The 22,597-nt window shown below is 46.4% G+C and overlaps 1 protein-coding gene and 1 non-coding gene across 28 annotated transcripts; both read left to right on the top strand.

Moving 5' to 3' along the window:
- Window positions 1-221: 221 nt before the first annotated feature.
- Window positions 222-21,802, top strand: LOC123062107 (uncharacterized). 27 transcript variants are annotated; one of them, XM_044485456.1, is made up of 11 exons: window positions 222-559; window positions 650-822; window positions 1,165-1,258; window positions 1,378-1,459; window positions 2,049-5,041; window positions 5,436-5,540; window positions 5,838-5,927; window positions 6,026-6,217; window positions 17,971-18,052; window positions 18,539-18,687; window positions 21,210-21,802. In XM_044485456.1, exons 5-11 carry the CDS (start codon window positions 4,868-4,870, stop codon window positions 21,279-21,281), a joined length of 864 nt encoding a protein of 287 aa, XP_044341391.1. In that variant the 5' UTR covers window positions 222-559; window positions 650-822; window positions 1,165-1,258; window positions 1,378-1,459; window positions 2,049-4,867; the 3' UTR covers window positions 21,282-21,802. The 27 variants fall into 27 exon arrangements, 7 of the variants coding, with proteins under 7 accessions (XP_044341391.1, XP_044341388.1, XP_044341390.1 ...); XM_044485455.1 differs by having other exon boundaries at window positions 223-559; window positions 650-1,258; window positions 1,418-1,459; window positions 2,049-2,107; window positions 2,691-5,041; XM_044485454.1 differs by having other exon boundaries at window positions 223-559; window positions 1,418-1,459.
- LOC123063829 (small nucleolar RNA Z278) lies at window positions 17,951-18,065 on the top strand. The gene has a single exon (XR_006430584.1). It is a non-coding gene; the product is annotated as a small nucleolar RNA Z278 (small nucleolar RNA).
- Window positions 21,803-22,597: the final 795 nt, after the last annotated feature.

The raw sequence follows: 22,597 nt of genomic DNA on the forward strand, positions 1-22,597 counted from the left end.
ATATGCACGTAACTATTTATATTCTAAACGTAATTTATTTAGGAAGCGATCGTAAGATTATCTCGAGTGAGGAATAACTTATTCTGCATCCTAAATATAGATACTCTATTTATATCCCATGGCGAAGAATTACTTATTCTTGGTCGATCGACCGAGCGGTGGTCTGGTCTAAACATCGATCGATATAAAAATTACGGTCCACCGATGTAATTATACATCGATGGAAAAAGATAGCCGGAGCTAGCCCACCTCCCCCCCGATGTGAAGAAACAATCTAGCCCATTCCCCAGTCGCTATGAGCAGTTTTCACACGATGACGTTCCCCTCCCCCCGTCCCTTCTATTTCGCAATTGCGGCGGCGGCGGCGGCGGCAGGGATGGCACCGGAGGAATGACCCGACTGCTATGGCTACTTCTCTCGAGCGTGGTGTACTTCCCTTTCCCTCTCCCACGCGGTGGCGAACCGGAGGCGACGTGGGCGGTGCAACGATCGGGGCGAGCTCGGCGGCGCCAGCGGCCTTCTACGGCATCCGTCTCCACCCTCGGCGGTCTTATCGCTTGTAAGACCCCCCTCTTCTTCTTAACCTCTCCTCCTCCATTAATTTCTGAATTTCTAGGGTTAGGGTTATTGATTTTTGGGAGCGGTGCAGGGGAAGGGGAAGAAACTAGGGAAGGAAAGGAAAAAAAAGAGGAGTTTAGGGAGTGATGGAAGTGATGCTGGAGACAGGCACCTGATAGTGAGATGATGGAGGTGGAGAAGAAGGCCCAGCCGATGACATAGAAGAAGAGGAGAGCTCAATGCTGCGGAGCAAAAGGAACAACAGTATAGTATCAGACTGATTCAGCTGAGATATTTTAGTTTTTTTGCAAGACATGTGAATCCTCTCTGCGTTTTTGCTTTTGTTTAGAATTCACGAATTTTCTTCCTTGTAGCTATATGATGGTTCCAACTTAATTGGATGTTAGTAATGACGTACATAAACAATCAATCTATACGGCTGTACCTAGCTGACAATGCTATGTCTCTGTTTGGACCTGGCTGACAATGCTAACTCTCTGTATATTTGTATTATCGAAATTTGCGCAAACCTACAAGAAAAAAATTCCTCAATTAAAGATGATTCATTTTACGAGGAATTTGTTTTATATTTAGTGAATTTATTAGGCAAACAAGGAATTGGAATTCTGCCAAGAAATCTAGGAGCAGAAGAAGATGCAAGACTTGCGGACTAGCCAAATGCTGTGCAGGCGAGAAAATGGTAAGTATGGTGTACTCATGGCAAGACACGAAAGCATACACACTCACCATAAGCTGAATGAACGAATGCATCTTGTTAATTAGTTTTGACCGCTCAAACATGCCCGATGTCCTCACCAGCTCAAGTTCCATGACTCCAAGTTCACCTTGATGTATTCAGGTATCGCACAGCCCATAAAGAACCGCTGGTAATATGATTAAGGTATGTGAATAATCTGTTTTTCTGAATTTGTTCCTAAGGCAAATCCTCGAGGTTGGCAGCACATGTCCAATTCGATCTGTTTCCATTGCACACACATGTTGTTTTTCAATTAGCAACGCAAATTAGCGACCGTGTCAATGTTATGTCTCTGTTTTCTTTTGCAATCTGCAAGGAACTCAAAGATAGTTCTATGTTTGCTCACGTGCATTCTAGTCCATAAATTGTTTGGGCAATACAGAATAGAAGAATATGTACATGTTTGGTTACAAACTAAATTTTCTTTTGATGCTTATGAATTAGTTGAATCCTGAATTTTGTTGTTAAGAGAATAGATAGCTCTCTTCCCGCAAAAGAAAAGGAAGTAGCTAGAGCTCTCCTATGAATGTGTATTGAGATCTTCTGGCAATGCTAGGATTTTGAGGGTTTTTGTTTAAATTAAGTGTGCAGTTCTTGCTTCTGATCATTACAATTACTTAAGTGTTAATTTTGTTATCTTGTGTGTACAATATGCTATTCTCTATTCAGCTGACTGCATGACCAATATTACTTATTCAGTATATGAGTAACTTAATTTTCTTGTTTCATGCAGTTTGGAGCAATTCGTTATTACTACCAGTTTCAAATTAGATTTATTTCAATTGCAATGAGGTACAAGACTGGCCCTCTTCCTTGCTGTCTTATCTTTGGTGTTTATTTGGTTGAACTAGCATAAACCTAACTTTTAATATTGATGTGTTTCCGCCCAATTTGTGTATTAAGCCATGCTAGTCATCAATTAATCAATCTCAATGTTCCCTTAATAGATGATTGCTATTGATTTGTTGTGGCTTAGCTATCGAGGACAAAACATTTTCCTTTCCCTTTCCCCCCTAATAGTTGTTTATTTGCTCCTTCTAGGAGGCCTGCATTTTGCTAATTGTCTATTTGCTAGAGAAGTAGTGGCAATGAACATTTTTATTCTGATGCCTTATCTGAATAGCTTCAGAAATTCTTAACATGAAAATACATAATATACTTATCTGTGTGTGGTTAATGCTTCGTTGTTTAAATTTTCTCTTTGTTAAATGTTGGTAAGCAGAGTATATATTCTTGATTGATTATCCTGAATCTGAATTTGGGGAACATGATCTAACTAGCTTCTAAATCAGCTGAGTTGTACTGAATGATGGTGTGTTTGCTGCTCACACATTTTATTCCAAGGGCCATTATGACAAATAATGGCCACTTATAGGTTGCTGGTAATGCATTTTCACACCATACATATGCTTGTGCTTACCCCCGTTGGGTAGTCAATATGATACTGGTGCACTAATCAGTGGATTTCGGTTTGTTTTATACATGAAAATAAGGTAAGAGTGTTATGTCAGCTTCAAGTCCCTCGAAACCACATACTTTTGTTCGTGTTGTTCTAGGTTACCTTCTTTCATGGTGGCATAAATCTGTCTTATAGAAAATAGACGTGGATGCTTTCCTTGCCAGTTCCATGTAATTTTTGTCTGGTTCTGCTGTAATTTCAGATGTATGTGAGTTTTTGAGGTGCACAGTTCACTAGCATTACATAGGTTAGCATATCTTTGCTCCCACATTTGCATGACACATGATTTATACTTGGATTGTATATGAATTACTGTTTGTGTATGCATATGCTACTGTTTTCACCTCTAATATTTTAACTTCCTACTTCAGTGGATGTGGTAAAGTGCAACAATACTCAATTAGGCCGTACTGATTTTTATGGTCGTCTTTTTAGCATCTGGCAAAGCAGTAAGATTAAAGATGTAATGGCCGTAACTATACTTCTCGTCGAAAAGCGATCTATGGGAAAAAAATACCTGTCCTCAACTCCTCAAGAATCTGGAGGATGTTGTGAGAGATCTGACCTGGGATTGTTACTCTCATACAACCCTATTCACATCCATGTTGTACTTACATTTGCGAGCTACTCACTGGCTCTGCAATTTGAATGAAACAGTTCTCATTTTCAGTCATTTTTTCTGGGTATTCCACACGGGAAGAAAAGCACATTAGGCATGCATACAATTGTCAATTTTTACAGGCTGAAATTTTTGAATAATTGTCAATTAGTTTTCAGCCGATTGCTTGTCAATCTTCGCAGATTTCCAGTTTAACCCGCCCTCAATCCAGGAGTAATCTTGTATAACATTCAGTTACAAGACACAAACTAGTTAAATATGATGACTCCCACCATTGTATCTGGCACACTGATAAAATACATGGTTTAGTGTGCATTGAAACAATTGTTACAGAGTTTGCCTATTTATCTTGTTTCTCACTATACTTTTGATTCATAGCGTGTTATGGGTTCATGTCATTCCGAACAGTTTGGTACATCTAATATCCCTCTGAGATATCTATGCTTTCAACATTGTGTCCAGTTTAGGGTAGTGAAGCATATTAATCCTAAAGTGTTATATGCGCTTGTGTGTTGGGGGCCTCTATCTGTTTGTTAGTATACTTCTGAGAACTGATAATATTCTGCTTTTCAGGTATCTGTTCAAGTGGATGACAGTAAATGTATGAGGGTAGAGAGTAATGTCTTCTTATTTATGGTCGGTACGAGTAACATTAAATTGAAATTTCAGACCTTTTACTAATCCCTCCATCCCATAGTATAAGACGTTTTTGCAAACTAAACATAGCTTGCAAAAACATCTTATATTGTGGGACGGAGGGAGTAGTAACCAGTAGCAAAATTCAGGTTTTGGGGAGAAGAAAAGTGAACCTAAGGGCTCCAATACTATTAATAGCACAATACCATGTTGCATTCAGTGTTTCAGTCCTGGAGACATTGCTGAACAGATGAAGTTGGTGGAAAATCTATGGTCACCTAAAAATTAAGCTGCTTGAATATCAAGTTCAGAAGTACTGTAGTCAGTTTTCAAGTTCGGTAGTATTCAGTTTTTGTAATAGTGATTTCTGAATATTTCGAGAAATGTGATAAAAAGTCTTGCTAGTTCATTTAACATGATTCTTATTAAGAACTGTACTAGCAAGACTTTTTATCACATTTCTCGAATGTATCTTAGTTCACTAGAGTACTAGACATACGAGTTGGCAACCAGCTGATGGCACGACAAGTCTGGAGATGCCAAATTACCATCTAACACTTGTGATATTTCGGAATGTGATGACTCTGGGTTTAGTGAAGTGGTTGAAGAAAACAAGCCTGCCGAACAACATGAAGGTTTTGCTCGAGGAGATAGAAGATCATTGGATAAAACTAAAAAAGGCTTGTTAGATCTATCTGCTGGTCAGAATACCTCAGGGTCTGTGTCAGAAATACAATTATCAAATTTGGGGGATACAATAGGAATAGATCAACATTTTGAAGTTTCCACTCAGAGAAATGAAAATAGTACTGTGGATGGTCACCTTGAAGGAAGAAAGATGAATAATATATGTACAGAAATGAATGACAGTCCTGGAAAAGGCAATGAAATAAACCTAAAACAACCTGCAGTGCTTGTACTTTCTGCCATGGCTGAGACAGGCCTGGTTAGTCTGCCTTCACTGTTCACAGCTGTGTTGCTGCAGGCAAACAACGGATTGTCATCTGACCAGGTTTGTGTTTCTGCTTGTTTTAAGGTGCAATGCTTTATTGAGAAAAGTTGTTTTTATCTCCAAACTCAACTGCGCTGTAGACCTTAAGAGTCGCTTTACAAGATTGAGGTGCGATGTTTGTAGAACTCATGCATTTTGATACATAGCACTAAATTTCTCAGCTTCAAAGAAGTACCCATTTTTGTTTCATGAACAAAAAGGGTATTGCCCATAAATTTTCTTTCACTGGCATACTATTGTTCTTAAAGAGTTTGTACCATATAAGGAGAAAACTTGACCTTTTGACATCATATATAGATATAATTTTGCGGGTAGCTAGTAGGCATTTTAGATACTATGGCATTGATTTAATTTAGCTTTCTTCTTGCTAGAAAATGATAGCTAAATTTTTCAGGCTTCAGCGATTCTTCCATCAAATTTTGAAGAAGTAGCCACTGGTGTATTGAAAGTTTTGAACAATGTGGCATGTTTGGATATCACTCTTCTGCAGTGTATGCTGGTAACAGTTGTATCCAAGCTGGGTATTATTGTTATTGGCTTTTTGTTTGTTGATTTTCATGCATCGTTTGACGCTGAATAGATGAATTTCTGAACTGCAAAATGTAACCTAGGAAGACACAAAAGAATCTTAAACTATTTATAATGCCAGCAGACAACTATTCATTCTTAAAGATCTCATGCAAAATTTGCTGTTGGCAAACCGGCAACATTCTAATATGGGAGTCCTGAAGATCTTAACAATCTGTTTTTCCACCTATGGTCGTTTGTATGCTTACTGGTTATGAACTCTTTTCAGGCTAGATCAGATCTGAAGATGGAATTCTTTCATTTGCTCAGTTCTCTTCTGAATCATTGCATGCATAAATGGAGAGTACCAAATGATCAGGTAATGTGTATGCTATTGTAAATGGCTTGGTTGATAGGCCTGATGGCCTGGAAAATGGATTCAAACTTCCATCAGGTGCTTTTGGACTGCTGCCAAAGGATGTCGAGAGCATTGTTACCGCGAAATGCAAAGATAAACTGTTGGATCTCTACAACAAGAGAAGCATCTCAGAACTGGTTGAGGTGGTCTGTGTAACTGTCGGTGCTAGGGAGCAGCTTCCACCTTCAACTGTTGGCAGGTCCAGCATATATATCATTATCAGACGTGACAACAAGCTCTATGTTGGACAGGTATTTCCTTGATTATTACACATTCATGTATTCTTCCGTAGAAACCCATCACAGATTGGCTTGTAAAAAATGGGGGCGGGTAAAGAGTGATGCAAACGTGATCCAGCATCTAAATTAGCAAAAGATTGCAACAAGTCTATGGTGATACTATGATAGTGATAGCTAGCAAATCGTGAAAACATATATGTTAGCATGACTTGCACTGAATATTGAAACAAGGATCATATTCCAACATCAGCTTCAGTGTTTCTTTTCCAACATAAATTTTCTTTTTCAGGATGGTATTCTATACAAGTACTCCCTCCGTTCCAAATTACTTGTCGTGGTTTTAGTTCAAATTTGCACCGGGAGGGCGCAGAGGCCACCACCTTGCTCATCTAGTCTGCCATATGTCTTGTACACATCGCTCGTAGGAGCCTGGAACTGCAAGGTCTCCCTTGCAGACAGGAATAAGATCTGGGAAGATCTTTAGCTTGCCATCTGGTTAATTTTTTTAATCGATGGGGCTCTAGGATCTGCAGTAGTCATGTTCCAATCTTACGGTCATAAGCTACCCATTTAGGCCTAATTTGGTTACAAGGGTGAGGTAACCCAGGGCTTTAATCCCCCACGGGGGGATTTACATGGACGCAGGGGATCCTCTCCTCCCACCACGGGGATGCCAGCATGTCAGTTTGGACAAAATAGGGGAGAGGGGAGAAGACCAGATCACATCCCGAAAAAAATGCTAGAAAAGCTTCGGGCTGAGGGGGGTTGGTTGGATGACGACCCGATCTGTCGCCGTCGCCGCCGCCGCTGCCGCCGGAGGAGAGGTGCGTGGAGGCGGTTCTTGAGCAAGGAGGCGGGGGTGTCGGACGGGGAGGCACGGAGGCTGGAGGGGACGACCCGATCTGTCGCTTTCAGGTCATCGGATGGGGAGGCATGGAGGCTGGAGGGGGCGGAGGCCATGGGCTCTCGGTCGCAAGGAGAGTTGCGAGCGAACGAGGCGAGGGTTTTCTCCCTGACCTGTCGACACCGGGAGATCTGACCCTGGGACGGGCCGTGGAAAGGCCAGGGATCTTCTCCCCTCGCATCCTACCAAATGGGCCTGTTTACTTCCCCGGGCTCAACTTAGCCCGTGGTCTGCCCACCCGGGGAAAAGGCTGGGATCCCCTCGGGATCCCTTGGAACCAAATGAGGCCTTATGGTCATTTTATGATGTATCATCGGGCTGCTCTTCAGAGTTGAGGAAAACAGTGGTCCAGGGCAGAGGGCCTTGAACAAAACCTGTTGGATTCAGAACAACGAGTGAGTAGAAAACATGGTAGGAGTATTTTTTTTCCTTTCAAAAAGCATGGTATCGTAATGTAAGTATTCAATCAAGAACCATAAAAGATACACTCTAAATTTATTAGGAATTACTAGGATTATCCAGACCAGAATCGGTATATCAAGCTATATCGGAGAAGTAGGAATTCCATTCTTGAACCATCATGGCCATGGATATTAGGAGTATTATTATTATATAGTAGTATTATTGGATGGGTGGTTCCTGGCTGTACGTCTATACCTACCTCATTGATTTCACTGCCAAGAGATGGCAAAGCTAGCTAGCTAGTATCTCTTGGAAGGATCGGTGTGGACAAGTTCTCTTCTCAAGAAAGATGCAAAAGATATGGGGCCATAAAACTGGATCCGTTGCACTGCATGCGCGTTTGGATTTTGACTAGTCAGGTTGCTGCAGTAGTAACACCCACCCCAATCATGCATGCCTTTGCACCAAAAAGAAAGAGCCATGCATGCTTTGAATGCCCTGCTCTGAGGCTTCCCTGTTGGGCAAGGTTTAGTTGTATCGCTACTACCACGACTTAGCAGCATTCTCGCCCCTTTGCTTCTACTAGCTCATCGCTGCTCCTGTTCTTGCAACTGTTCCTGGACATGGCGTGGATTCCTGCCTTTCTGTTGCTTCAGTGTTTTAAATTCAATCCATTTTGTCCACTTACCACTAACTTCTGAGCTGAGAAAACTGAGTCTTTTGCATGCATAGCAAAGCCTTGAAGTGTTTTGGAGGCGTAGAGTAAATGCTGCTGCGCTTTCAAATGTGTGTGGCAGGGGGAGAGAGGAGATCGAGAGCGCAAAAAAGCATTTAAGGACAAAGCTATATACCCCCTGCATGAAGCAGCTGTCCAATTGCGCCAGGGTACATATCTACTGGTTGTTATTTTTCTTTTCTCATTGGAGAGGACAGATGGAGGTGGTGAGCACCTCTTAAATGCCCAATTGTCCATACCAAAGGGTAGAGTAGAGGAAGCAAAAGAATTAATAGATCTTCATGCTTGTCATGATGTGGACCTGTTGCTCTCCATTCACACATCTTATCAAAAAAAAAATTCATAACCTGACAGTGGTATCTGATATCAGGTGTTGGGTTTAACCCCCTAGGAAATTTAGTTGAAAATTGATACCAGCAGTATTCTCTATTCAAGCTAGATCTCTTGCTTTCATCTCGGTGGGATCATAATTTCTACTCCCTCCGATCCATATTACTTGTCGCTGGTTTAGTACAACACTTTGTAAGCGACAAGTAATATGGATAGTTGGGAGTGCTTTGATTTTCCATAGTTTTCCCGAGGGATATATTTCATTAGTTTGGAGTCATATAAGCTTATGACCTTCAATCTACACTGTATAAAGGCAGAAGTCTAGAATGTTCAGTGCTTGCCCCTTTTGTAACTTACCCCAAGGAGGCACGCGTTGAGCATTCTCTTGCACTAGCATTTTAGATCAACAGTTAGCATGCGTATCTGCACTTTGGTTTGCCACTAATTATGCATTGTATGTCACGTTTGTTTCCTAGGAAAAAAATGTTCTTCCTTTTGTCTTGTTTCATTGTTTTAGTCTAAGAGGCAATGATATTTGCCTTGGTGCCCTTCTAGTCCTTACGCTAGAAAGGCTACCCATGTGAAGAGCACCAACTTGATCAATGCATGCAATAGCAGCATATATGCATGCATGCATGCAAGCATGTGTTAGTGTTAGAGCACTGTGCCCCCCTAAGTTGTATAGTTTCACATTCTTTTTTTTTTGAGAAAATGCAAAAGACTTGCGTTTCTTTGTATTGAAAAGATAGAGTTTGTTACAACCTCCGAAGAGGAGCGATTATAGTCAGGAATCTAAATCAGTGGACGTCCCAGGTTTGTGGGAGGATGGCATGCAGGCCACGGGCGCCAGGTCTTGCCTAGTGCTTAGCTTCATCCTTGATCCGCGAGATCAGTGAATTGGTCGAAGGGCTTGCGTCGTTGAACACGCAGTCGTTCCAATGCTTCCAGGTCATCCAAGGGATCAGCAGAGTTGCGGTGGTGAGGCCCTTATGCATGGGCTTCGGCGTGTTCCGCCGCGCCGAGCGCCACCACTCGGACAGGGATTCCTCGCTAGAGGGCACGCTACATGTCAGGCGCAGCCAGGACAAGATCTCGTGCCACACTTGCTTGGAGAAGGGGCATTCTAGGATTAGGTGCTGGATTGATTCGGGCGCCTGGTCGCAGAGCGGGCAGCGAGGAGGGTGCGGCAGTCCACGACGAGCAAGGCGATCAGCCGTCCAGCAACGTCCCAGGTGGGCAAGCCAGTGGAAAAACTTCACACGTGGAGGTGGCCAGCCCGTCCAGGTGAGTTCCCATGCGGGGCAGGAGGTCGAGCCTTGGAAGGTGGCGAGGTAGGCGGATTGCGCCGTGTAAATACCTGCTGTGTTCCACTTCCAATGCAGGCGATCCGGCTCGGCAGTGAGCGTGATGTGCTCGACCGCATGCCATGTAAGCAGGTACTGGCCAATCTCGCGGAAACCAAGGGTGCCCTAACGTCCGATGCCCATTGGTGTGCTTGCAGACCGTATGCCACTGTCCTGCTCTTGCGGCGGTGTTTGGGGATGAGGGCATGTAGCTGTGGCGCTATTTTTGAGATGGAGCAGCGGTCTTCCTAAAACAATGTGCGCGGCCGTTGCCAAGGATCATGGTGGTGGACGTGAAGAAGGCTCGCTCCGCAGAACTGAATTGAAGGTCGAGGCCAGACCATGCCTGGTTGTCATCTGTGCGGGCGAACCAGAGCCATCTGGTACGCAAGGCCAGGCCCGTGCGCTCCAGGTCGTGCACTCCGAGTCCACCAAGGCGGGTCGGGCGGCAGACGCGTTGCCAGTTGATGTGACAGTTGCCGCTGTGTGCCTCGGTGCGGCCCGCCCATAGGAATCGTCGTTGGATTTTTTTCCAGGAGTTTGAGGATCTTCTTTGGCGGCGCGAGCACCAGAAGCTGGTGGATGGGGATCGCGCTTAGCACCGATTTGACGAAGGCAAGGCGTCCGACTTTGTTCATGAGGTGCGCCTTCCAGGTGGGGAGCTTTCCAACGGTTTTGTTGACGAGGGGCTGTAGTTGTGCAGCGGTTGGGCGTCCAAGGGTGAGCGGGATCCCCAAGTAGTTGATGGGTAGCGCCGTGATTGGGCAGCCCAGGTTAGCGATGGCCGCGGCAGCCATGTCGCCACCGCATCTGATCATCGTAGCTGTGCTCTTCTGGAAGTTGACCCGTAGGCCTGACGCCTGGCCAAATAGCTGCAGGATTTCTCGGACGGCGAGTGTGTCGCGTGTCGAGGGGTGGCAAAAGAGAATGACATCGTCCGCGTACAGCAAGAGGACGGGGAGCGCGCGGCGAGGGTGTAGTTGTTGCAGGACGTTGAGCTCGGCCGCGTGACGGAAAAGGCGCCCCAATGTGTCGACAGCAAGCATGAAGAGCTGTGGCGACACCGGGTCGCCTTGACAAAGCCCACAGCGGTGCCAGATCGCGGGTCTCGGCACGCCGTTGAGAACCCTTGTGCTTGCTGATGACAGGAGGGTAGCAATCCAGCCAAGCAAACGGTCACTGAAGCCATATCGATGCAAGACCTCGAAGAGGAACAACCATGACATGGAATCAAATGCCTACGCAAGGTCGAGCTTCAGGAGGATGCGCGGGGTGCCCAGTTGGTGAAGGCGTGCCGATTGCCGGACAAGCACGAAATTGTCATGTAGGCTTTGTCTAGGGATGAAAGCGTTCTGGATGGGGCTGACCAGCTCCTTCAGTGTGGGCGCAAGGCGGAGGGACAACACCTTCGCGAATATCTTGGCGACGAGGTGGATTAGGCTAATGGGCCTGTAATCACCCAACCCAGCTGCGTCATTACGCTTTGGGATTAGCGTTAGCAGCGCTTGGTTCAGACAGTTGAATCCCTGTTCCCATAGCGCGTAAAGCTGCTAGAAGACACGGACAAAGTCATGCTTCACAATAGGCCGGAAGGAGCGCAGGAATTCTGCGGTGAAGCTGTCCGGGTCGGGCGCTTTGCGCGCCAGCACTCGCTTGACAGCCTGGCAAATCTCATCTTCGCCGAAGGGGGCGTCAAGGTCATCAAGGTTGGATGGCGTGATAAGGTCCTCAAGGTTGAGGGCACATTCACGAGGGTGATCGGTCCCAAGCAGGGAGTCGAAGTGCGCGAAAGCCGCCGCGGCCAGTTCTGCTGGGCCGGTAAGAATGGCGCCCTCAACCATCAGAGTATGTATCATGTTCTTCTGTTTGCGGCAAGTGCACTGGCGATGGAAGGAGGTGTTAGCGTCTCCATCTTTGAGTGATGCAACACGCGCGCATTGGAGTGCCAAGGTTCGCTCGAGCGAGGCGTGGCCGAGGTCGAAGAGCTTGATCTGCCTACGTAGCCAATCCTCATGCAACATCAGTTGCCGACTCTCCTGGGCGGTGTCAAATCGCATCAACAATTCACGTGAGATCGCGAGCTGGTCATGGATATTGCCCACGGTGCGCGCACTCCAGCTCGTGAGCTTGCGCGCGGTGGCCTGCATGCGTCACATGTTGCAGTGGAATGGGTCCGCGTCGTCCACGGAATGCCACGCGTCCGCGACCACGTCCTGGAATCCCTCGATTCGTGTCCAGTAAACTTCGAAGTGGAAGCGCCGGCGTGCAGGGGGTAGGGGTGAGCAGTCGAGGAGGGGGCTCTGGTCAGAAACGACCGAAGCCAAGCATCGGAGGTGGCACTCGCCAAGCTGCTCTTCCCAGTTCGCGGTGCAGAGGACGCGATCAAGTTGAACCAAGGTTGGCGGGGTCTGTTCATTCGAACAAGTGTAGCGCCGACCCGTTTAGGTTTACCTCCTTGAGGGCGAGGTCATTGATGACACGTCGGAAGCGCCCCATCATGCGGCGGTTGAGGTTTCCGTTGTGCTTATCCTCGTCGCTCTAGATCAGGTTGAAATCACCGCAAAGCATCCATGGGCCAGCACAGTTGGATCGGACTTCGTGAATTTCCTGCAGGAACGCGATCTTGTCGTTGTCATGCTGCGGCCCATAGACGATGGTGAGCGACCAGGGAGTGGCGTTATGGGGGGTCGACACCTGGGCGGACAATGTGTTTGTGGTGAGCGAGTGATTACTGATTGTCACCAGTCTGCGCTTCTAGGCTAGCAGTATACCACCATAGGTGTCGATCGCAGGCAAGTATACATAGTCGTCAAAGTCCGAGCCAAGAGTCTCAGGGACAGTAGACAAGTAGATAAACTCCATCTTAGTTTCTTGGAGGCAGACAATTGACTCGTTCATGGATACAATGAGCGATCGAATTGTGGTGCGCCGGGCGCGAGCGTTACCGCGAACATTCCATATTATGATCTTCGGGTCGTGATCCATGAAGGCTTAATCGACATGGGAGGGGCGCGGCCACGTGATCAGACCTCGATCGGGCTGCCAGTGATCATCGTGGTGATCGGCGCCACGAATGGGTCATCAGGGAGCTCGCGACCGACGAGGGCGGCGATGGCTGCAAGGACGGTTTTGGGGATCGGTGCGGCGAACAGGTCGTCGTAGGCCTTCATTGCTTCCGGGGTGATCACCTTGTCTACACCGACGATGCCCAAGGTGCGCAACAGCTGAACCTGCGAGCGGCGCTCGGCAGTGGGCGGCGCGGCTGCCTTGGTCCTTGTTATGGTAGCAGATCGTCCACGCCGCGGCGGCGCGAAGTTGAGCGGCTGTCGGCGTTGCTTGCGGCCTGGGGTGGGGAAGACAGGGTTGAGCTGTCTAGTGGCCGCGGCTAGGAAATCGCCCAAGGTCCAGGAGCTCATCGTAGTTGCGCCTGGCTGGCAGCGGCGAAGCGTGACCGTAGGTGTGGCGAAGCGGGCCGCGCTCCTCACGGTGGGTGGAGACGATGCAGGGTACACATCTTTGTTGGTCGGGCCGTCGGCATCCGTGCTCAGGAGCGGGGGCCTCCGTTCGTCAGGGCATTGTGGCCTGGGCATTATCCGCACACGATCATGGGCCGTCGGGGCGGTAGCGGTTTGGAGGCCCATTATATCGATGCCAGAAGCTTCAAGAGTTCTCTCGAGAGCTGGGGGGCGCTCTGGCGCGGTGGTATGGGTTTGTTGCGCATCTTCCCGCATATCATCCCGCGCAGCATCGATGCGGTCAGGAGATCGGTCCTTGGGGCGGGTGTTGGTGTCCACAGTGGTGCCAGGAACTAATGTAGGCAAAGCGGCGCTTTGCCCCGACAGTGGATCAGCCGCAGGGTCAGCTTCAGAAGCGGATGGTGGTGGGTGCACTTCTGGTTGTGAGTCGGGGACCTCGCAACATGAGGACAGGCTGACTGGATCCCCAGGCGCGCAACGATTGGAGGAGGCCGGCCCCAAATCAGCTGTGGCGCTCGTCTAGCTGCAGGGCAACAGGAGAGGCGTGGTCGTGGCGGGCCCGGCCTCTGGGGTGAGGGGGCTCTGCACCAATACCAGGGAGCCAGCTAGCGATGCGACATGTGCGTTCGGCCGTTGGGGCGATCCTGTCGGCCTGGGATCCGTAGCTGCAGCAGCCTTGGCAAGCGCAGCCTCAATCCTTGCGCGCTTTTTCTTTCCTCTCCTCTTTTGTCTTTGTGACGAGAGTGTCGGGCGTCGTCATTGGAGGTGGGCCAGGCGTCCATGCACTGGTTTGTGGACTGTACGGGCGGTGGCGTTGGTGCGCGCACGGCGGTGCAGGCTTCGGACCAACGATCGGCGACGGCAAGACCGTCAGCGCGTTGCTGGCCACAGAGGGATGTCCAGCCGGTGCCATGCCGTTGGCGCGTGCCTCCGGTGCTGCGGCAGTACGGCGGCGCAAGCGGCCGCGTTCGAGGCCAGGCTCGGCGCTGGCGCCGTCATCATCGGCCTCGTTTCCGTCCCCCTCCCCGTCAGGGCGAGCTGCATGGCTGGTGAGGGCGCGAGCACGGTCGACATCGGAGCGAACGAGGGCGATGGCCATGGGGTATGTGAGGGTGGTGACCGTTGGGGCGGAGGAGGCGGTGCGGCCCGACGTAACCTCGACGATCTCCAGTGTGGTGGCGAGGCAAATGCCGGCGGGGTCGTGCGCGCGTTCGGAGAGGTGGAACGTGGCCAGGTCGGCGAGGGAGCGCGTCTGTGGGTGGAGGCGCTCGATCCAGACGCTGGTCCCGAGGATGTGCTCCGCCGTCGCCAAGTGCCAGGCTTGGGTGGGGATGCCGCGGAGCTCGAGCTCGACGCGGTATTCGAACCCACCGGAGCCGGTGTGGGCAAGCTTGCACCATGGGCGTAGCTACAGGGAGAAGCGCGGGCTGCGGATGTAGTGGTCGCCGTTCATGCGGTCCTTTGAGGCGTGGGATCCAAAGATGATCAGGAAATCTTCAGGCTTGTGGAGGTGGGTGGTGAAGTCGCCGTCTTCAAAGCTGAACATGGAGCACAGGAGCACAGCGACGTTATCGGCGGACACCTGGGGCCGAGTTCCACTGATGGTGGCCACCGTCGCCCGTCTCAGCACCTCTTCTGCCTCCTCCATCTCAACGGAGAGCGACATGATGATGCGTGCTGGCTCAGCGGCGTTCACGTGTGCGGCCGGAGCGGGGGCTGGGGCGCTGCAGTCCGTGGGGCGGCGGGGGGTCGCGGTGCGCGGCAGCCCTTGGGGCGGCGGGTGGGTTGGCGGCCGACGCGGTAGTGGTAGTCATCACATCCGCGGGAGTCATGGCCAGAGATGAGGCACCGCCTGCAGCGGATGTCGTTGGTGCAGTCGCGGACTCAGTGACGGGGGTCAAGGCAGCGGAAGGAGAGTCCGGCGAGCTCTTCAGGGGATGGGCTGCGCTGGCGACGTGGCATGGGGCTCGACTTAGGCTCACGGTGAGGTCGGCGTCGGTTCCGGCGGCGCGACTGCTGGTAGCCGTCGGCGTCCACCGTGGTGCTGTGCGAGACGCGATGCACCTTTGAACGGGGCCCGAGGCGGGCGGAGGCGGGCAGCCTGGGGGCTGCTGGGCGCCGGCACGGGAGCCGCGCTTCGGGCGGGCGGGGCAGGCGGCGGGGTGCGAGCGACGTCCCGGTAGGAGCGAGTGCAGGCCACGCTGTTAGACCTGGACCCGGAACAGCGGCTGTCGCCGGAGGAGACGCGCTCGCCGGGGAGGGAGCGGGCAGGGGAGGGGGGCGCCATGGCAGGGCGAAGGAGGAGAGCTAGGGAAGTTGGGGGAGCCAGTTTCACATTCATGCTTGCAGCAGTGGCAGGAGGCATGCATGTATGTATCTTGGGTCGTGCAAGGATGCTAGGTTGATTCATTTGATGCCTTTCAATGTCCCATTCACTGTACCGAGAGACTCGTGTGTGATCTGCCGCTATGATACGTGGCTTCAATGGAGCAGTACGGTAGTAAGTAGTGTTTGTTTGATGGGCTTCTGCTGCAAGGTTGATGAAAAAACCTGGTAGCAGTGATAGGTAATAACCAATGATGGGATAATTGAAATCGTCAGCAGGCATGTAAGAGCTGCCTTTTGGCATTTTGCTCTACGTACCCGTTTCCTGTAGAGGCCACTGGTGTCTATGATTTGTGAGTTGACTCGAGGCTTGTGGAGCAACCCTTGTCACTGCCTTCCCCCTTCTTTTCCTGAAGTGATGTGAGTGTGTGTCCCCTAATTGCTGACCTATTATCTTCCTTGTCCTTAATTAAGTTATCCACATCTTGTTCATCTAGTGCTTTTATATCTTGCTTACCTGCCAAGGATTATTTCTAAACCTCTTTGTTTCACTCCAATATTTGACCATGGATGATTCTTAGTAATATAATAACTTCATAATTTTGGAGATCAATCGAGGAGCATGTTTCTGTGACATATGTACACCTGACCAAATCTCAAGTCACGAGTTCTCTAGGTGCACAGAAAGAGAGAGCTAGAGATGAAGTACTTGATTTAATACCCTGGCAGCCCCATAAATTTCCATGCATTGCGTGCTATGAATTGACTCTTGTAATGATTTTCATATGAGGGCTATACCAACCTGAATCTTTCTCTGTTCATCTTTGTTTAGACTCTTCTTAGCTGGAACTGTTCTCCTCTACTTTTCAAGACTATTTAACTGAAACTATCCTGCTAGCTTGTCCAGGATTGTAGTACTACTGCTATTAGTACTTTGTTGGTACTCATATACTACATCACGAGTTCTTAAGCTCTCAGATTATCAGTAGACCTGACTGGCTATGGAATAAATAAAGAGCAAAATGCAGCGCTGTTCTTCTTCTCTTTTTTTGCAGGGAGAAGTGTAGTATTGAAGTTGTTCGTAAATCACAAGTACGGTATTGAAAACTTGAAATGCATCACTGGGGATCAATTGGATGGTCGAATGTTACGATGCTACAAAGGTGAGACGTAACTGAACTTCTGTAGATCGGCGCAACAAAATGAAATGACAACACACAAATACCACGGTGCCTCTGCGCTGCCAAAACAGACAGTTCTTCTCAACAGTACCACAGCATCAGAATGTTTCTATTAAAGCAGGAATAGCATGCTTTTGTATCTCATCAACTGTACTCTACACCGAAACAAAAAAGGAAAATACAACGTACAGATGATGAATCTACACACAGCGTATGACAAGGGAGGTAGAATCTCCACTTGTCACTCCATGGTATCATTTTATTCCCAATATTTCGAATATAAGAAATGCAACTCTAAGAAAATGTAGCTCAGGAGGGATAGATGGAAGAGAGAGGGGTGGAAAGGAACATGGCCAGGGAAAGGAGGTGGAATAAGAAGATGAAGAACACGAGGGGAAATGTCATTGTTGGGTCTTACAAGGTCAAGAAAAGGTCTTGCAAGGTCAAGAAGACCCTAACAACGTGGCTTTAGCAGATTCAATCGGTGCTGCAGTTTCAACAAGAACTCTATTATCTAGGGCCTGACGTTCGGCAATCTCTGCTGCCTTAAAAATGTTTCTTTCAGCTGAGTTATGGCGACTAATTTGCTGTTCCTTCCCTTCAAGCTGGTTATGACAATTTTCCTCTACTTTGTTTGCACACAATTCCTTAAATGTAAGGGAACCAATATCTTCACTGACATTTCTGTTGTGACCATGGATACTGATTCCATTTCCCTTAGATTAGTTGTGGCAAATCTCCTCCCCATTCACACGTATGTTATTAATTGTAAGCGAACTTAAATCTTCACTTAAATGTCTGTTATGACCATCTGGGCAGTAAAACCAACGGAAAGAAGAGGCTTTGAGTCAGTCAAGTTTTCCAGTGAGTCGACAGTGTTTGGAACAACAGCTACTTGATGCACCCCTTTAACATTCAGTTCCTCCTCTTGCTGCAGAAAGATGTGTTATCCCAGTTGAAAAATCCGAGGCTCTTTACCTTGATGTCTTCCATATGTTTTGAATCTAGATTAGTAGCATGTACTTTGTTCTGAAATTCTATCTGAATTGGCAATGGTGGCACGTCCAGTATTTGGAGATTCCGATGGCTCCAGTATCCTGTTTACAGGATGAACCTACCTGGAGGCACTGTATCCACATGACATTCACGGGCAAGTCTGAGTTTCTTCATGATCACATGAAATTTTGTTTTTCTTTTATAAGTTGATTTCTGACAAACTAAGCAGTCATTGCTAGTACGTCTGATTTGCGGAAGAGGCTCAAAAACTCATGAGTTGTGTTGTCGAACTTCTAAGGGTTGACAGTGTGATTTTGTTGTGTGCACATGGAAATCCTAGATGGATGTCGACATGTTAATGTGCTATGTATGTTCAAGTCACCCATATCTTGAACCATGCAGAGCTACATGCAGAATCTGCATTTCTGCACTCAAGTTTTTTAACATTTGGCTCTCCTGTGATGTCTTGCATTTTTTTTGTTGCTTTCCTGTTTGACAACAATGGAAACCTATGTTAGATAGTGGCCTTGATGGAGTTATTTTTCGTGTTTCCTGTTTGACAACTCTAGTTGTTAATGCTATTGTTATATCAGTAGCTTGAGATGAACAATAATAACTTGTGGTTTATGTTTTGCCTCAGCACCAGCACTGTTGGAGGTGGTGAAGGCCAGCAGCTACAGACGCCACACGACCATGGCCTGGTGCAGGCAGCCATCTCCGGCGAGCTCACAACCCTGCACCACGAGAAGCACCACGTCGGCAACTGCAACATTCAGTTCTACGGCTGTGGTAAGAGAACAACCCTTACTTCCTCGCTTGTAGTGCTTTGATTTCCCCTAGCTAGCTAGATACTTGCGTAGTTGTGCAGGTTTTCTCTTAGCACAGTTCTGATTCTTTACTATTGCTATTGTTATTCTTTTGGGTGAACTGATCTGGTTCCTATTTTTGAGTTGAACTAGCAAATATGCCCGTGCGTTGCAATGGGAGACAAAAAATCATGGCTAACCAAATAAGTATGACTCAATATCCTGACACATGAGCGTACTCTATTTTAACACTGTGGCTCACCATGTTGCTATTTTTTTTCTCACCCTACCCGATGGTGGTTGCGATGTTCACGTGATCACAATGCATTCGACGTGGTAGATCCCAAGCCTATGAGTTTGCCAGTGCATGCTACATTTGTCATTATGTTGCGCAAGGGAACGTTTAAAACTTTAAAAACAAATCTCATTAACTACGTACTACTCCCAACGCCAAGACATATAAAGACTTTCAAAAAACTAATCGAATCCTAAACATAAAATACTTTTGAATTAGTGAACAGTTTTTCGAATCGACAAACATGTTTTTTTGAAATTTTTTATTTTCTTAAAAAAGTAATGAACATTACTTTTGTTTACAAACTTTTTAAATGTATGAAACGGTTTCAAATTCATTAACATTTTTTGACTCAACAAATTTTTTTTGAATCGATGATTTTTTTTAAATTGGGGAACAAATTTTAAAAATCATTTTTTGTGAACATTTTCTAAAATGTTATGGCCATTTTTTTTTCAGATTTCCGAATATGTTTTGACTACATGATCATTTTTTCAAAATCATGCACTTGATTTTATTTCCCGACCATTTTTCCAAATTGTGATTTTTTTTATAATATTTGCGAACAATTTTGCAAAATGACTAACATTTTTTGAATCTGCAAATTTTTTATGATTTTCTAAACATTTTTGAATTCACATATATTGTATGATTTCTCAAACATTTTGTTTGAAAACTCGTAACTTCAGAATATTAGATCCTGAATTAATTTAAAGAAGAAAGAAAACAGAAAAAACAAACAAGTAAAATCAGAAGAAACAGGGGAGTAAAGCCCCGCACATGGGCCGGCCCATGAATGCATAGATGGGTCATGCGTGAGAAAAGAAAGATAAAAAATTGTTGACGCTGGGGATCGAACCTGAGTCTCGTCGCTAGAGGAGCAATAGGCCAACCACCCTGCTACTCATCGCTCATTGACTACTGCTCGTCTCGCAGCTATAAAACAGCGTGGGAGGCGGCGATTTTTAGTCCGAAAAACGAATCGTTTTCCACTTACGGGTGGCATTGGTGGGTAATTTTTACCAACATGGAGGGTAATTTTAACGACGGACGACCAGAAGCGATAGCCGCTTTATTAATAGGTAAAGATTGGGCTTCTTTCTTAGTAGCAGATCTTGCTCTCATCTGTTCTCTTCTGAAATTTTGAACCTAAGCAACTGGACCTGTCATCTATAGAATTTTAAATAACAACTTTGTGAAGAATATGCACATTTTGCCACATTACAGGTGACCGCTCCTCATCTCATTACAAATTGTGATCTCTAACTTATAAATTAGCTTCATGCATGTTCTTCAACTCTACCAGTAGGGACGCAAGTGGATGGTGTCTGCTTGTCCGCGAACGTCCACAAAGTTTAACTATCCGGTCGCTAGTACCTCTGATTTTTGGAAGAGGCTGAAAAACTCGGGAGAATTGCGTGTTGTCGAACTTCTAAGGGTTGGCAATGTGATTTTGTTGGGTGCAAATGGAAGTCCTAGATAGATCTTGGCCTGTTAATGTGTATGTATGTTTGAGTCATCCCTTTCCTGAACCATGCAGAATCTGCATTTCCACACTCAAGTTTTTAACATTTGGCTCTGCTTAGAAGTTATCTTTATGGGCTAATCCATTTTCTTGGAGATTAGCTTGTTCTGTCCTGTACACTGCTGCTTCATGTTTCTTCATAAGTTTGATCTGTTGTGGAGAGGCTGCATGCAAAAGTCTGAACTTTTTGCTTGTGCGGTATTTTTGTTGCAGCTTCTAACCAATTTTCTATGCACATGTTGACTTGCACTATGGCTGAAGTACAAGTTCTACTCGTGTATGCTTTCATTTTTCGTGACACGGCCAATGATCCTATCAGACATGATGTGTTGTTGCTCTGTATCATGTTCTTAGTGTAAGGACATGAAAGTTATGGTTTTTCGCTGGCTGCCGTGATGGTTTTATATGCTAGTACATCCGGGTGTTGTGAGTACGTGTGTGGAACTAAGAAAAATGAGCCTTTTGTCCTGGTTCCAGCCGTAACCATGCCATTCTGGCAACAATGTTGTACTGCCAATCCATGATTAATGATGTAGGATTATGTTGTGCCTGCACGAATATGTAGTGAACCATTGGAGTGCTTTGCTTTGCATGTTGAGCAAGCTAGATGCATATATTTATATCTGTTGTTTGCAAATTACATGGATATTATGCATGACTTACTCATGATATTGTTGCTCAACAGGTGATCTTGCCGGAGCAGACCATGAAGTTGTTACGCGCTTGCACAACTGCTTGTTCATGTAAAAAGTCGTGAAAGGAAAGGCTAATTCATGCGTCTACCTGTATAAGGACCAGTTTTAGTATGTGGATGTTGTCCGTGCTGGTGGAACTAATTGAAAGATGTGCGCTAGCCATAGGGCCTTGCTCTATGATGTACAAGCAGTGAGTTAATAATCATGCAAGGGGAGGGGAGTTGATTGATGTCAAGAAATTGCACTGCCTATTCCAATGTTTTGTTTTTGGACAAGGTTCCTTTTGAATCTGAAGAGGAATGATTGGTCCATGGTAATGATGGCCTTTCATTTGTGAAAGCCCAGAGGATGGATGGATCGATGCTGGGTGGGTTTCAAATTTGTTTGTTTGGAAGATGCAATTCGAGCAGATTATGTCTACACAACAACAATCTATTTGCAGCAGTGGATGCAAATCTTAGTTTTCTTGTTGCTATATGGCTTGTAATGTATACTTCACTTTCTGTACTTTACCTGGGAACCTTTGGTCTTTTCATAGACCGGAACGGACACCAATGAAAAGATTTCATTTGTCTAAAGAAAACTACTATGTGTGTTCATGCATGGTTGATGATTTCTAATGGCTGGATTCCTTTTCATGTTTCATAGTGGTTTGCACCAAATGCTGATGGGTTCTTGCTTCATGTCAAGGTGTTAAGCTGTGCAAAATCTAGTCAGTGAAAAGTTTGTAGGATGTAGTGAAATATTGGAAAATCTGTTGGAATGAATTATTCTAGTCAGATATTTATATGCATCAAAGTTTGCTTGTTTCAATTAGTTGATATGCATGCTACCATCTATCAAAGAAAGAAACTTGATCATAATCCAATGAAACATGTGGAAAATCTGTTGGAACGAATTTATTCTATTCAAATATATATTTATCTATCAAAGTTTGCTTGTTTTGGTCAGCTGCATGCCATGCCATCATATATGAAAGAAAGAAAGAAACTTGAGTCCGTTTGTTTGTAATCTGACGAAACAAACATGTTCATTTATCCGTCAGGTTTCTCTTCTCCAGTACCAACACATACAGTACAAGCATTAGGTGGGGTCAAGTCCATGCAGCGATTTATATAACACATGTGAGCTTCTGAAACATCACTGAACCAACCAGAAAGAAGGAGGGCACACTCAATATACTCTCTTATACTCCCTCCGTCCCAAAATAAACGTCTCAACTTTGTACTAACTTTAGTAGGGACTTTTCTGAAACCAATCGCAGTCAATCCAAACCAATCTCCAACAGACTCTAGGTAATCTCTTATCAAAAAAAAAAAAGACTCTAGGTAACCCAAACCAAACCAATTTCGTTCCATCCATCCACTAATCTTCTGGT

Source organism: Triticum aestivum, chromosome 3A, assembly GCF_018294505.1.
Source record: "Triticum aestivum cultivar Chinese Spring chromosome 3A, IWGSC CS RefSeq v2.1, whole genome shotgun sequence".
Classification (NCBI taxonomy): Eukaryota; Viridiplantae; Streptophyta; class Magnoliopsida; order Poales; family Poaceae; genus Triticum; species Triticum aestivum.

Bases quoted from the DNA above. Each gene is read 5' to 3' on its own strand.
- LOC123062107 (XM_044485453.1), top strand. From the start codon at position 4,868: ATGAATAATATATGTACAGAAATGAATGACAGTCCTGGAAAAGGCAAT. The intron at 5,042-5,435 runs GTTTGTGTTTCT...TAAATTTTTCAG, and splicing joins ACGGATTGTCATCTGACCAG to GCTTCAGCGATTCTTCCATC. The intron at 18,688-21,209 runs GTAAGAGAACAA...GTTGCTCAACAG, and splicing joins CATTCAGTTCTACGGCTGTG to GTGATCTTGCCGGAGCAGAC.